At 57.2% G+C, this 14095-nt stretch overlaps 2 protein-coding genes across 3 annotated transcripts; one reads left to right on the forward strand and one right to left on the reverse strand.

Moving 5' to 3' along the window:
* The first annotated feature begins 346 nt into the window (after positions 1-346).
* On the forward strand, positions 347-3739 carry ENDOG (endonuclease G). The gene is made up of 3 exons (XM_042964869.1): positions 347-1091; positions 2128-2237; positions 3398-3739. Exons 1-3 carry the CDS (start codon positions 573-575, stop codon positions 3678-3680), a joined length of 912 nt encoding a protein of 303 aa, XP_042820803.1. The 5' UTR covers positions 347-572; the 3' UTR covers positions 3681-3739.
* SPOUT1 (SPOUT domain containing methyltransferase 1) lies at positions 3669-11112 on the reverse strand. Of its 2 annotated transcripts, none has more exons than XM_042964867.1 (12): positions 11047-11112; positions 10448-10493; positions 10009-10134; positions 7738-7897; positions 7414-7503; positions 7244-7293; positions 6921-7051; positions 5885-5957; positions 5681-5779; positions 5130-5232; positions 4792-4939; positions 3669-3880 (listed from the first exon to the last, which is right to left on the reverse strand). In XM_042964867.1, exons 1-12 carry the CDS (start codon positions 11080-11082, stop codon positions 3746-3748), a joined length of 1197 nt encoding a protein of 398 aa, XP_042820801.1. In that variant the 5' UTR covers positions 11083-11112; the 3' UTR covers positions 3669-3745. The 2 variants fall into 2 exon arrangements, with proteins under 2 accessions (XP_042820801.1, XP_042820802.1); XM_042964868.1 differs by lacking the exon at positions 11047-11112 and adding an exon at positions 10825-11011.
* Positions 11113-14095: the final 2983 nt, after the last annotated feature.

Genomic DNA, 14095 nt, shown 5'->3' on the forward strand with positions numbered 1-14095 from the left:
TAAGACACTTGCCAGTGTCCTAGGACTCCTGACTTCCGGTGTCATGGTTGGGAGGGTAGGTTTTGGTGTCAGGCAGACCTGGGGTCTTGGCCCTGTTTCCTTGTTCTGCCAACTAGGAGCTTCCTCTCTTGAAGATTAAGTCACTTCGCGATGGAAGCTGCCTGACACTTCTAGGCGCTAAGTGGGAGCTCCTGCGGCCCGCGCGGAGGAGGGTCCCTCGAGGCAGCCCTGGGAGGGGGCGGGGCGGGGCGGAGCCGGGTGGCGGCAGCCAGTCGCGAGCCAGGGGAGAGGTGACACGTGCCACCCTACCCCCCGCCCCCTGTGCGCGTCTTAAAAGGGCAAAGAAAGGACGCCGGGACTTAACGCTACGCGCCGGTCCAGGCCCGCTCCGTTGGGTCCCCTGTTCCTCGAAACGTTTGTGAGTGGACGCGACGGGCATCGCACCCCTCCCTCACGCCCCTACCCGGCCCCGCCGTGGGCCCCGCAGGCCGGCGCGGCCCCTTTAAGAGGCTCGCGGGTCGGCCGCCGGAGGTCGCGGGGTGCCCCGTGCGCCGCGGGCCGCGCTCCCCGCCATGCGGGCGCTGCGGGCCGGCCTGACCCTGGCGCTGGGCGCGGGGCTGGGCGCGGCGGCCGAGGGCTGGCGGCGGCGGCGGCGGGCGGACGCGAGGGCGGCGCCGGGGCTCCTGGGCCGGCTGCCCGTGCTGCCCGTGGCGGCGGCGGCCGAGCTGCCCGCGGTGCCCGCGAAGCCCGGGACCCCGGCGGGCGGCGGCCCCGGCGAGCTGGCCAAGTACGGGCTGCCGGGGCTGGCGCAGCTCAAGAGCCGCGAGTCGTACGTGCTGTGCTACGACCCGCGCACCCGCTGCGCGCTCTGGGTGGTCGAGCAGCTGCGGCCCGAGCGGCTCTGCGGCGACGGCGACCGCCGCTCGTGCGACTTCCGCGAGGACGACTCGGTGCACGCGTACCACCGCGCCACCAACGCCGACTACCGCGGCAGCGGCTTCGACCGCGGCCACCTCGCCGCCGCCGCCAACCACCGCTGGAGCCAGAAGGCCATGGACGACACCTTCTACCTGAGCAACGTCGCGCCCCAGGTAGCGCCCGCGCCCCGACCCGCGCTCGCCTCGCCCCTCGAGCGGGGGAGCTGCCGAGTGCGCGCGCGGCTCAGGCGCCTGGCTGCTCACCCCGCGCGCCCCAGGCGGGAGGCACCGAGCACGGGGGCGCCCAGCACCCGCTCTGCAGTCTGACCCTAACTGTGGGCCTCTGGGCACCTCCCTGGGCTTCGGTTTTCTCGCAGTAGCGCCGAGGAACCGAAGACAGTGCAAACAAGAGTATTGAGCACGCTTCCTGGTCCATGGCAAGCAGTACTATCTGTAATGAGGGAACTGAGGCACAGAGAGGCAAAGCGACTGGCCCACTGTCACACAGCAGGAGACCCTGGCAGTCTGTCTGGAGGAACCTGGGTTTTCAGCCATTGTCCGTACCCTGCCAGCCTTACAGGAGTCTAAGGAAAATAACTAGCATAGACAGCGGTTAGCAGTCACTGTGTGCCCTGCCTCTAGGCCTGTTCCCAGCGGGGCCTGGAGACTTGACCTGGGGCTCTGCGTGAAGCCCCTGGGGTCTGAGCCTCCCTTCTGACTTCTGCTCTTTTAGGGCCGCAGTCCCCTGCTCATTTAGGACATTGGAGAGCTCAAGGGACGGAGTCAGGAGCAATCCATGACTTCCAGCCAGGCTTTGCATGTGGTTCAAACTGGCAAAGGAGCGGGTAGCGCTGGAGAACTGGCCTTCCCGTGAGCCCCTGGGGACTGGCCGGGAGGCTTGTTTCTCTGAAGAGGGAGAAGTGCCCCTTTCCTTAGCAGAGCCCTTTGCAGCTGAGAAGCATTTCTGATCCTGGGATGCTGGTTGTCCCATTCCAGACGGGGGCAGGCTGGCACCCGCCGAGCTCTCTCTGGCTCCACCCTCATGGCCAGGTGGCCTTAAGGAATCTCTCCTTCCTTGAACCTCGGTTTCCTCAGCACGCTTGCCCACCCCACTCCCCGCCGGACTGTCCCAGCCTGGTGTCAGTTCCCGCCCTCTGACAGTGGGGGAAGGGCCCCAGCCCCAGCCTCTGAGCCCCACGTCTCCAACCAGGTGCCCCACCTCAACCAGAATGCTTGGAACAACCTGGAAAAGTACAGCCGCAGCTTGACCCGCACCTACCAAAATGTCTATGTGTGCACAGGGCCGCTCTTCCTGCCCAGGTAAGGCTAGAGCTGGAGTGGGGGCTGGGGATGCCAGGGCCTCCCGTTCCCTAGAGGCCCCTTCCTGCCACTCTCACCATTCAGGCTTGCCTCAGCCCCTGGGTCCACACTCAGTGCCAGGTCACGTTATCTGGTTTCTTCACAAGCCTGTCCGTTCCCTACTTTAGGCCCCCTAATTCCACTTCTACAGCCAGAGACCTGTCGGGTACCCACCTAGACCGTGTCTCCTCTGTGCATGGCACCAGGCCCCAAATCTGCCTCTGTTCCTCTCTCCTACCTCACCTCTTGCCATGCGCACCCGACTCCGTTCTACCCAGATAGAAAAGCCTTCGTCAGGTCAGGCTCTTGCCTTCGGTCTCCTCTGCTTGGAACAATCCTCCTCACCCTCCTCACCCTGGAGCCAGGGTTTGAACTCCCTCTCCCTGACCCTGAGCCTCCACTCTGGGCCCTCTGTAGCCCTGCCTCCCAGGTGGAAGGGACTGAGCTCCTCTGGGCATGCTCAGTGACTTTTCTGGCCTACTGAAGATCGAGATGGAGGCAAAAGGTTACGGCAAGGTCCACAGGCCTGAGAAGGAATCCAGGGCCTATCACCTGATCTCTAGAGGAGTGGGCAAGTGACTTCAATATCCTCTCCTGTAAAATGGGGATAATAGCCACTACCCACCTCATGGTCGCTTAGGAGTCAAAAGGGGGGCGGATGGTCACTGCAAGTGCCTTCGACGGCCTGCTGACAGGGGGAAGACCGGAAGTCACCCGGCCAGTGTTCCGGACACCAGTGCCTGTGCTGGCACAGGGGATTCAGGGCTCATGGGCCTTGCCCACTTGGTGCTCGCCCTCCGCAGGGGTAGGTAGAGCGTAAGCACGTGTCTGCAGGAGCGAAGGTGAATGTCCACAAGGCCCGATTCTCTGAGTAACGTTTACTGCTGTCACCCGCCCTGCCTGACCCAGTGCTGGGCACGAGGAAAACAGGGTAGGAGAGTGTTCACCCTGCAGGGAGATCCCAGCCTCCTGGGGAGCCAAGAAGGGCACGGAAGCCTCGCGCTGAGGTGGCAGTCCTACAGGCTGACACAAGTTGGAAGTCAGGTCAGGGCAGCAGCCGTGGGTCCGACCAGACGCCCTGGGAGCCCTGAAAGGCCATGTGTGCCCGGCTCTGCCCGCAGGACGGAGGCTGACGGGAAGTCCTATGTGAAGTATCAGGTCATCGGGAAGAACCACGTGGCGGTGCCCACCCACTTCTTCAAGGTGCTGATCCTGGAGGCCGCAGGCGGGCAAATCGAACTCCGCTCCTACGTGATGCCCAACGCTCCCGTGGACGAGGCGGTTCCGCTGGAGCGCTTCCTGGTGCCCATCGAGAGCATTGAGCGGGCTTCGGGGCTGCTCTTCGTGCCAAATATTTTGGCACGGGCAGGCAGCCTAAAGGCCGTCACTGCAGGCAGCAAGTGAAGGCCACAGCCCTGCCAGACTGCGGGGGTGGGGCTGCATTAAAGGTGGTGATTTCTGGAGACGAGTCATGGCTGTGTCTGTCCCGGGGGAACCCCAGGAACCTCTGGCTCCCCTGCTGCTGCTTTGCTGTCGTAGGCCTGACGGGCCCCCGCCTGGGTGAGGCCAGGCTGCAGGGCGGCCAGGGAAATGAGGATGGCTTCCTGGAGAGGAAAGCAACAGGCTGGGGCCCGGGAGGCTGGAGGGAGCCCGGCCCCCAGCCTCGCAGTGCCCAACCCCCCAGGGCCTGCTGCCCTCAGCAGAGCCCCAAGGAAGTTCAGAGCAGGCTCAGCTTCACCCTGCTGATCTGACCCCGGCTGGCTGCATGCCCCACCAGGGAAGGGCCTTGCCTCTCTGTTCCTCAGTGTCTCCCTCTAAAGAGAGGATGGTCAGAATAATACCTGCCTCCCAGGGTCAGGATTAGCGAAGGCGACAGGCAGTTCACAGCCCCTGGTACAGGGTGGGTGTGGGGGGTTCCTGCTGGGAGGGTGTGGCCCCTGCAGGACCCCTGGGGACAGAGTGGGGCAGTCCACCTGTGTACTCCCCACCCTTTGACAGTAATGGAAGCCAAGTGCCTACAGTGTGCTGCCTGTGCTGGCCTCACAAGTGGGCCCACGGGTTCCACGGATGCCCAGGACTGAGGCTCCCAGAGCTAGCTACACACTGCGCCCCACAGGACTGAGGTGCCAGTGAGGCCCAGTGGGAAGGACCGCCCTGCCCGCCACCGTCACGCGTGAGGAAGTGCAACACAGAGAGTACAGCTGGGGAAACCGAGGCTCAGGGTGGGGGTGGCCAGGGTCTCCTGGGTCACCCAGCCTGGGAGCAGCTGGAGGGCCACGAGCACCCAGGGTTCTTGACTCCCTGCTCACTCATACGCGGTCCCTGCTGGAATCTGCTGTGGTCAGAGACTGAGGTAGTGAGGAACCCATCTCCAGGGCAGGCTGGCTCGAGACAACCTTGAGCAGGGTGGGCGGGGGAGAGCCGCACTCCCGTTGGACACACCCCTGGCTGGTGGCAGAACCTGGAGGACGGCCTGGGGCTAGAGCGGGGAGGCAGACGGGATCACCGGGCTCACCTCCGTGCGGATGGTGCGGCTGCCCTGGCCGGGGCACGTGTTGACATACAGATCAAAGAGGACGCTGGGTTCAGCCACCTCCAGGTTGGGGTCTGCGTCCACTCCAGCTTCCAGCCCCTGGAGGCCCCCGAACACCACGAGAGCATGCCTGTGCCCGTAAGAGGGGATCAGTGACTGCTCGCTGAGGCCACACTGCATGCAGCTCCCCAGAGCACTCAGTCCCCACCTCCCGGTATGCAGTAGGGGCTCAGCCCGTACAGCTCTGCACATCACTCCCCGCCCCAGACTGTTTCCGGCTCGTTCCTCCTTCCCCGGCCCCTGCCCCAGGCTATACCCACTTGAAGCTGGGAAGCTGGGCAGACGCCACATCTGAGCCTCTCTCTGATGTCCCGATGGTCAGGTCATACCCGTCCTGGAAGGGAGCCTCAGCAAACACGGCACCTGGGGGAGAGACCCACATAGCCACTTAGCTATGTGTATACGTATACCTGGGGGAGGGATGGAGAAGGGGACTCAGGCAAGGGAGGCACACCCAGGCCCTCCACTGTTCCTGGGAAGTCCAGGAGACCATGCCTGTGCTAGACTGGGGAAACCAAGTGGAGGGTGGGGAGGAAGGAGCTCTCAGAACTCCTATCTGTCCTTATGTCCTATTCCCAGCCCCACGACAGACATTACTAATCGATCACAATCCTTTCTCTCAGAAGTCCTTCACAATATTCCAGGCAGCACACTCAGGGAGACGGAGGCCCAGAGAAGGAAAGGCATTTGCCTAAGGTCACACAGTAAGGTGGTAGGACAAAGCCCCTAGTCTGCCTTTTGGGTCAGGCAAGGCTCTCTGTAGCCTCCCAGAGAGAGGCCAGATATTCAAAGGAGGAAACTCCGTCCTTACTGAGGCAGGAAGCCAGCCGGACTGTGTAGCCCCAGTAGAGACCAGCTTTGGTGCGAGGGTCCTGCGAAGACACGACTTTGCCCCGGTAGGTCTTGCTTTCTGCAGATGAAGTGGAGAGGCTGTGAAGATGGGGTGAGGGACAAGGAGGTGGAAGGAGGCGGCTCCGAGCCCAAATGTTGGCCATGCCGGGAAGCTTCCAGATACCTGGGAGCTGCTTCTGGTTCAGCTGCACGGTCACCCGAAGTCCAGGCTCCAAGTTCTTGTCAATCTTCACCTCCTAGGGAGAAGCCAGGAGAAATGGGTGCTATTCCCCACAGGACCAGCAGGGGTCACTGCTCTCCCCGATGTGGGGGCATGGGGGCGGGGGCTGGCCAGGCACCTGAGGGGTCCAGGTCAACCTCCATCCCCTTTCTCTGGCACCTGCGCCAGACCTGCTCACAAGAGACCATTCGTGCCAGATGACTACCCCAGGGCACTGGGCAGAGATGAATGCTCTGGGCCTGGCACAGAGTAGGCAGTGTTTCGTGAGATGAGATCCCAGTCTTTGCTTTGAACAGAAGTGGCCATGCCACTTACTAGCTGCAGCAGTTTGAGCGGGCCACATAGCCTCTCTGGGCCTCGCTCTCTTCATCTGTCAATCAGGAAACTCTCCATAAACAACAGCTACTGCTATACTGCCCAGGGCCGGGCATGAGGTAAATGGGAGATGGGATGGAGAACAGCTGATGTCTGCGTCCCATGCCAATTCTGAATTCAGGACACGGGGCGCTTCCTTTCCCTTTAGACGCTTCTCGTGTTTTCTCCTTTCGTCTGCGGTCAGGGTCTGGGTCATCCTGGTCTGCTCTTTTTGCGGGGAGAGGGGACCCCACACATGGAAGTGTTTCTGCCTCTGACTCCAGGAGAATTGAGTGTAGCCAGGCGGCAGATGAATGTGCCAGGCCCAGGGTGGGTCTGCATGCTCGCTGGAGCCTCCCCAGAGGGATTCTGGACTCGCTGCTGCAGGGTTGGGCTGGGTTGGGTTTGAGCACGAGAACTGTCTCCTGTTCATTTAGTTTTCAAGAAACAGTCGATCTGTTCCTGGCTTTACCTACTGAGCCCTGTTGCGGGGCACTTCTCTGGCCGAAACCTGCATCAGTGGAGGAAGACCAGGCACAGAAGCCTGGGTCCAGGGCTCCCCACTGCCTTCCATAGCCAGGGTATGTCCCCAGTGTATGTCTCAACCCACCCTCCCAATTCCTACCTTCTTCATGCCACAGTTGACAAAGGACCCGTGGCCTGGCCGGGTGGGCCGGTCCACCACGATGCCTTCTCTGAACTCGGATTCCTCATCCTGACGCATGTGGTGAGGGCTGTCCAAGGGGTTCAGAAGCCCTGTGGGTGGAAGGGGTGCAAAAGCACACGGTGGTATGGAGTTCCGAGCCTCAGGTCTGCCACAGACCTGCCGCTTGCCACCACGCACAGGCCTTGCCCTGCCTGGGCCCGTTCTCCCACCGGCACAGCAATTTCTCGGGGTCTGGGGGGTGATCCATGGGAAATGGGGGTCCGCCCCCACTCCGGCCTTACCTGCAAACTGGAGATCCTGGTGCTTGGGGAAGAACGCCTTTCTTAGGTACCTAGCAAAGAACGCAGATCTCAGAAAGTTCCCAGGGGAGGCCACCTCCTGCCTGACCTGCACCTTCACCACCCTGCCCCACCCCACCACGCGCAGGCCAGTCTGCCCTTCACCCCCTTACTGCGGACACTCCAGGTACTGCAGGATCCGGGCCAGCTGCACGCACGCCTGCCCCTTCTTGCCAACGCCCCTGAATTCACCCTCCACAGTCCTGGAGAGAGAAAGACAGGCCTTCCAGAGCCTACTGCCCTCCCTTCGGGAGCTCCTCCACCCAGTCTGACCTCTGTGGTCCCCTGCTTTGCGACTCTTCCCGCCAGATTCACCGGGGGCATCTCAGACATTTCTCAGCCCAGGCAAGCAGGAGGCAAAAAGAATGCAGCAAAGCCAGTCCTAGCAGCCCCTCCCTCCTCCCTGAGCCCGGGTGCCCTGTTGGATGGCTCCCCACTTGGCATCTTGGCCTTCTTCATCGAACACCACAATCTCATCCACACAGAAGATGGTGCAGGCTCTGGCAATCTGGCCAGCCAGGTAGGTGCGAAGCTCCGGTGACTGGGCGTTGTCCAGGATGGAGCCCGGCAGGGCCACGCTCAGGGTGTAAGGCCGACCTGGGCAGGGGAAGGTTGTTCGTGGTCAGAGGGGCCAGGGCTGTGCTCTCCCTTCACTTCCTCTAATCCCAGGGCTCAGAGTTAGACAACTTTCCCTCTGGGAGGAATTTTGAGGTCAGCAAATCAGATCCAACTCCCCTTTCCAGGCCTCAATCTCCCCAAGAAGAAAACGGACCCAGTGGTCTCCAAGGCTCCCATGAGCAGGGCACACCCCTGGGTAAGACTGGGGAGTGGTTAGAGACATTGGCCTAAGTTCATAGGTTGGCTCCGCCCCTTACCGCCTCCATTTCCAGCTGTCAAATGGGGATAATAAAGAGAGCTATTATTAGCGTCTTTATATGTGTGCATTTACCCAGTAACCCTAAAAAGTATTACCATGATACCCATCGAGACATGGAGAACCTGTGGCCCAAAGAGGTCAAACATGTGGCCCAAGGTCACACAAAAAGCAAGACAGCGAGATCTGGGTTCAGGCTGTCTAGCTCTAGAGGGACCACCATACTTTCCCTCCTGCAGTCGTCCAATGGGAGCCACAGGACGGAACACCCATGAAGGGCTTCCCTGGCGTGTAAAACAGCTGACATGCGGGGCGCCTGGGTGGCACAGTCGGTTAAGCGTCCGACTTCAGCCAGGTCACGATCTCGCGGTCTGTGAGTTTGAGCCCCGCGTCAGGCTCTGGGCTGATGGCTCGGAGCCTGGAGCCTGTTTCCGATTCTGTGTCTCCCTCTCTCTCTGCCCCTCCCCCGTTCATGCTCTGTCTCTCTCTGTCCCAAAAATAAATAAAAAACGTTGAAAAAAAAAATTAAAAAAAAAAAAAAAACAGCTGACATGCTCAGTTTCTGTCTCCACTGTCACCATCACCAATGGGCTTAGAGGTTATGATGCCCTAACCCTCCTGAGGTTTGGGTCTAGACGAGGAGAAAAGACACAATTTGTTAGGGTAGATCCAGATGTACTGATGTGCAAGGACACCCAGGGCTCAATGTGGGATGAGAAAAACCAGCTCCAGAAGCTCACGGATAAAGTGGTCTCACTTTATAAAACTGTATCTGTATGTTCTCTGCATATGTATAAGTGGGTACAACATCATATCTGGAGAAACTTTCACTGCAACGTTTGCTGGAATTTTTTCTTTCTTCTTTCTAGTTGTCTATATTTTTGTGGGGAGGGAGATTTTATTTTTAAGTTCATTTATCTTGAGAAAGAGAGAGAGTGAGCTTGCATAAGAGCAGGGCAGGGGCAGAGAGAGAGAAAATCCCAGACAGGCTCTGTGCTCACAGCACAGATGTGGGGCTCGATCCCACGAACCGTGAGATCACGACCCGAGCTGAAACCAAGAGTCAGATGCTTAACTGACTGAACCACCCAGGTGCCCCAGGAAGGGAGATTGTTTTGAGCAGCTATTATTTAATGATATAAAAAGACAAATCCTTTTTTAAAGAAATCGTTTCTTTTTAAAAAATGTTCATTTTGAGAGAGAGAAAGAGAGCACGAGCCTGAGGGGGGAGGGGCAGAGCAAGAGGGACAGAGAGAATCCCAAGCAGGCTCTACGCTGTCAGCGCAGAGCCCTCACAAATCGTGAGATCGTGACCAAAACGCAACCAAGAGTCAACTGATGCTCCACTGACTGAGCCACCCAGGCACCCCCTCTCCCCCCCAAAAACCCCCAAATTCTATTATAAAATCAAAATAAAGGACGCCTGGCTGGCTTAGTCAGTAGAGCATGCAACTCTTGATATCAGGGTCGTAAGATCAAGACCCACCTTGAGCATAGAGCTTACTTTTAAAAAATTAAATAAATAAATAAATAAATAAAGTAAAATCAAAATAAGTAAATGAAAAACTAAATTAAAGCACACAAAGGGCTCAATAAAAAAGTGAAAAACCACCATCATGATGATGATGAGTTCTGGAGATAGAAAGTTATGATATGTGACACTTTCCCTCCACAGGATTTAAACCCACCTAAGTAGGAGGTTAGGACTCAGTTTTCCGGGTCTCTCCCAGTCTCTGGGCCTCAGTTTCTCCATCAGGACCTCTACACCCACTGGTCTCTAAGGCCCCTCCCAGATAGGACACTGGCTGCCCTGCCCAGGACCCAGCCTGCTCACCCTGGTCCTCCCTCTGTGCAGCAGCCTCTTCTTCCTGCTGGCGCTTCGCCTGTTCTTCCTGGGCCCGCTGCCGCTCCAGTTTTTTCATCAGCTTGAGGTCCTTCCACTTCTTTTTCTCCTCTTTCTCTGGATGAGAGGACATCTGGATTGGTGGCGGGGAGAGGGCTTGGAGGGAGAGCGACGCGGAGCAGTCCGGGAGATGGTGCCGTCTCAGTAGGGCTCAGCCTGGGCTCTCCAGCGCTGTTTAGTGAGCAGCCAGAGGAGCCATATGGGCTTCTGGCCCCTTCTTTCCCATTTTGGGTGCTGTGGGACCCAGAGCGGACAGACCTGGTGGCCCTCCACAGGGTTCAGCAGTGCACTGCTGGAGTGGCATCGGGCAAGGTTCAGTGGATCCCCCGCCACCCCACCCACCCAGCCCCCACCCAGCCCCCTTACTTACTCTGTTGCTTCCATTTTCGCCATTCGACCCTTTGGCCATGTTCACCCTGGAGAAGAAACGGGAAGAGGTATAGGAGTGAGGCTGAATGATCACAACTGGGGGGGGGGTGCAACTTTCTGGTGCGAAGTTGCCCCCTGCCTGTAAAATGGGGGTGGTGAGGCACCCCCCCCCCCACTGCCACCCTAGGGAGAGCGTCGGGGGGGAAGGGACCCGCTATACTCTAGGGCCTAATACCAGGTTTGGCACATAGTAAGCATCCAACAAGTTGTTGAATGAGGTGTCAACGGAGAGAAGACGAAACAGGCTCAGGGAAAAAGAACCTGCCTGCTGTCACTCTGGGAGTCAGAAGCGATACGCCACGAAAGGACTCGAGTTACCTGGGTTACCTGACGCTGTCCGGGCCCTGCACCCACCCTGGGTGCTCATCCAGGCAGGGGCGCACGCGGCCACGAGCATGCGGCACCTCGGGGCTTCCGGCCTCGGGTCAGCGACAAGCAGGGAACGGGAAACACGGCACTACCCCGCCACGGGCCCCCGCGCGGCTCGTTCTCGCGCCCCCGCGCCCCGTCCTGCCCGGGACCGCACCTCCAGCCACCTACCGGGCCGCAGGGCCTCTTCTTGACACGCTCCGCCATGTTCGCCGCTCACCGTCGGCCCCGCCCCGCCAATCAGACTCACCCCTTCCGGCCACACCTCCTCCCAGCCGTCCAATCGAAGAGCCAATGGCGCGCGGGGGCGTGGCCCGGGCGTCTGCCTGCTCCGCGAGCGCTTGGGCTGGGATGAGCTCCCGCGGTGAGTTGGGGGCCGAGGTCTGGGGGCCAGTTGCGGAGGGCTCGGGGTCCAAAGGGCCGGTTGTGTAGTGTTGTCCTGGACCCGTGGACGGCTCGAGAGTCGCCCGCCGTTTCTGCACGAGTGGCACTCAAAACTCATCTTGATTTTATTCTACCTGGGGACCCTGAGGCCCAGAGCTGGAGTGTGAGTCAGAGCTGGAAATGACCTTGGAGATCATTTAATCCAACTCTTTTATAGATTCGTTCGTTTACTCTCTTTTAATTAACAGACTTGTTAAAATTTTTTTTAGTTTATTAATTTCTTTAAGTAAGCCCTATGCCCAATGTGGGGCTTGTACTCCCCACCTGAGGTCTAATGCTCTACCGAATGAGCCAGCTGGGCACCCATAAGAGAGTTTTTTAGGGGCTTCTGAGTGGTTCAGTTGGTTAAGTGGCCTGACTTCCGCTCAGGTCCTGAGCTCACGGTTCCTCCCTCCTTGGGCTCTGTCCTGACAGCTCAGACCGTGGAGCCTGCTTGGGATTCTGCCTCCTCTCTCTCTGCCCCTCCCACACTTGTGCTCTGTCTCTGTCTCTCAAAAATAAATAAATGAAAAAAAAAAGAGAGAGACTTAATTTTTTAGAGCAAATTTAGGTTTACCAAAAATTGAGCACATAGTACAGAGTTCCCATATAACCCTTCTCCACCACTCATTCCCCCCTATTTTAAAACAATTTTTTTAAATATTTGCTTTTGAGAGAGAGAGCGAGCGAGCGAGAGAGCGTGTGCGCGTGCACGCGCACGGGGGAGGGGCACAGAGAGAGAGATACAGAATCCAAAGCAAGCTCCCAGCTCTGAGCTATCAACACAGAGCCTGACGCAGAACTCGAACTCACAGAGCACAAGACCATGACCTGAGCCAAAGTCGGATGCTTAACTGACTGAGCCACCTAGGTACCCATCCCTCTATTTTTAACATCTTGCATTAGTGTGTACCTTTATTACAATTAATCAACCAATACTGATGCAATATTATTAACTGAAGTCCATAGTTTAGATTAGGTTTGTGTTGTACATGCTATAGGTTTTGACAAAGGCATAATGTCACATATCTACCATCACAGTATCAAACCAAATGAGTTCACTACCCTAAAAACCCTGTGTTCCACTTACCCTCCTCTAAGCCCCTGGCAACCACTAGTCTTTTTTTTTTTTTTTTTAATGTTTATTTCTTTTGAGAGAGAGGAGAGAGCTGGGGAGGGGCAGAGAGAGAGGGTGAGAGAGAATCTCAAGCAGGCTCCACACTGTCAATGCAGAACCTGACACTGGGCAGAACCTGACACTGGGCTCGAACCCATGAACCGTGAGATCATGATCTGAGCCCAAATCAAGAGTGGGACCCTTAACTGACTGAGCCACCCAGGTGTCCCAACTGCTAATCTTTTTTACTGTGTCTGTAGTTTTGTCTTTTCTTTTTTTTTTTTTAATTTTTTTTACACTTGATCTTAGCCAAAAGGCCGAGAAGCGATATTTTTAATTTTTTTTAATGTTTATTTATTTTTGAAAGAGAGACAGAGTGAGAGGCGGAGGGGCAGAGAGAGAAGGAGTCACAGAATCCGAAGCAGGCTCCAGGCTCCGAGCTGTCAGCACAGAGCCCGACGCGGGGCTTGAACTCACGGAGTATAAGATCATGACCTGAGCTGAAGTCGGACACTTAACCGACTGAGCCACCCAGGCGGCCCATGGTTTTGTCTTTTCTAGAATGTCATAATAGTTGGAATCAGAAAGTATGTATCCTTCTCAGACATCCTTACACGAAGCAAAATGCATTTCAGTTTCTGTCATGTTTTCTCGTGGCTTGATAACTCATTTCTTTCCGTTGCTGGAGACCATTTCGTTGCATGGATATGCCACAGTTTGTTTATCCATTCCTCTTTTGAAGGACATTTGATTGCTTCCACCATTTCATTTTTTTTTAATGTTTATTTATTTTTGAGACAGAGAGAGACAGAGCATGAACGGAGGAGGGTCGGAGAGAGGGAGACACAGAATCCGAAGCAGGCTTCAGGCTCTGAGCTGTCAGAAGGGCTCGAACTCACGGATTGTGAGATCATGACCTGAGCCGAAGTCGGACGCTTAACCAACTGAGCCACCCAGGCGCCCCTCACCGTTTCATTTTTCAAGTAAGCTCTAGGCCCAACATGGGGCTTGAACTCACAACCCCAATGTGGAGAGGCGTATGTTTTGGGGCGCCTAGGTGGCTCAGTCGGTTGAGTGGCCCACTTGAGCTTGGGTCATGATCTCGCGGTTCACGAAGTCGAGCCCTGCGTCGGGCTCTGTGCTGACAGCTCGGAGCCTGGAGCCTGCTTCAGATTCTGTGTCTCCCTCTCTCTCTGCCCCTCCCCTGCTCATGCTCTGTCTCTCTCTCTCTCCCAAAACTAAATAGACCATTAAAAAAAAAGAAAAAAAAGAGTCGTATGTTTTGCCAGGTGCCCCAAGGAGAGACTAATTTCTAATTCAATGTATGTGTTGGCATTACAAGGGTTGTGTTTATTGTACCATTTCCTCCCTCCACCATCTGGTTCTGCATCTAAGTCCGATCTGCCTCCTCAGGCTGGCTGAGGTTACTCAGTCTAAGATCTCAAACTTCTGTAGAATCACAGATTTCAGCTTTGGGCAGATTTTGGATTGGCTCGTGAGACATGGAACCTTTGGTTGGGATGGTTCTCCCCGTGAGATCCATGGGTTTGCCCCACTGGGGACTTTCTTACCGTCAGGCTACGTATGTGCAAAGGGGCTCCAAGCCTGAGCCTCTGAGCTGGTATTCTGTGTCACGATCTTGACCTTGGAACTGTGGTAGTACTACGAAGCCACAGCTTG

This window comes from Panthera tigris, chromosome D4 (genome assembly GCF_018350195.1).
Source record: "Panthera tigris isolate Pti1 chromosome D4, P.tigris_Pti1_mat1.1, whole genome shotgun sequence".
Classification (NCBI taxonomy): Eukaryota; Metazoa; Chordata; class Mammalia; order Carnivora; family Felidae; genus Panthera; species Panthera tigris.

Bases quoted from the DNA above. Each gene is read 5' to 3' on its own strand.
- ENDOG (XM_042964869.1), top strand. From the start codon at position 573: ATGCGGGCGCTGCGGGCCGGCCTGACCCTGGCGCTGGGCGCGGGGCTG. The intron at 1,092-2,127 runs GTAGCGCCCGCG...GTCTCCAACCAG, and splicing joins TGAGCAACGTCGCGCCCCAG to GTGCCCCACCTCAACCAGAA. The intron at 2,238-3,397 runs GTAAGGCTAGAG...CTCTGCCCGCAG, and splicing joins GGGCCGCTCTTCCTGCCCAG to GACGGAGGCTGACGGGAAGT.
- SPOUT1 (XM_042964867.1), bottom strand. From the start codon at position 11,082: ATGGCGGAGCGTGTCAAGAAGAGGCCCTGCGGCCCG. The intron at 10,494-11,046 runs GTAGGTGGCTGG...TTTCTTCTCCAG, and splicing joins AGAAGAGGCCCTGCGGCCCG to GGTGAACATGGCCAAAGGGT. The intron at 5,780-5,884 runs GTATCTGGAAGC...CTTCATCTGCAG, and splicing joins GAACCAGAAGCAGCTCCCAG to AAAGCAAGACCTACCGGGGC.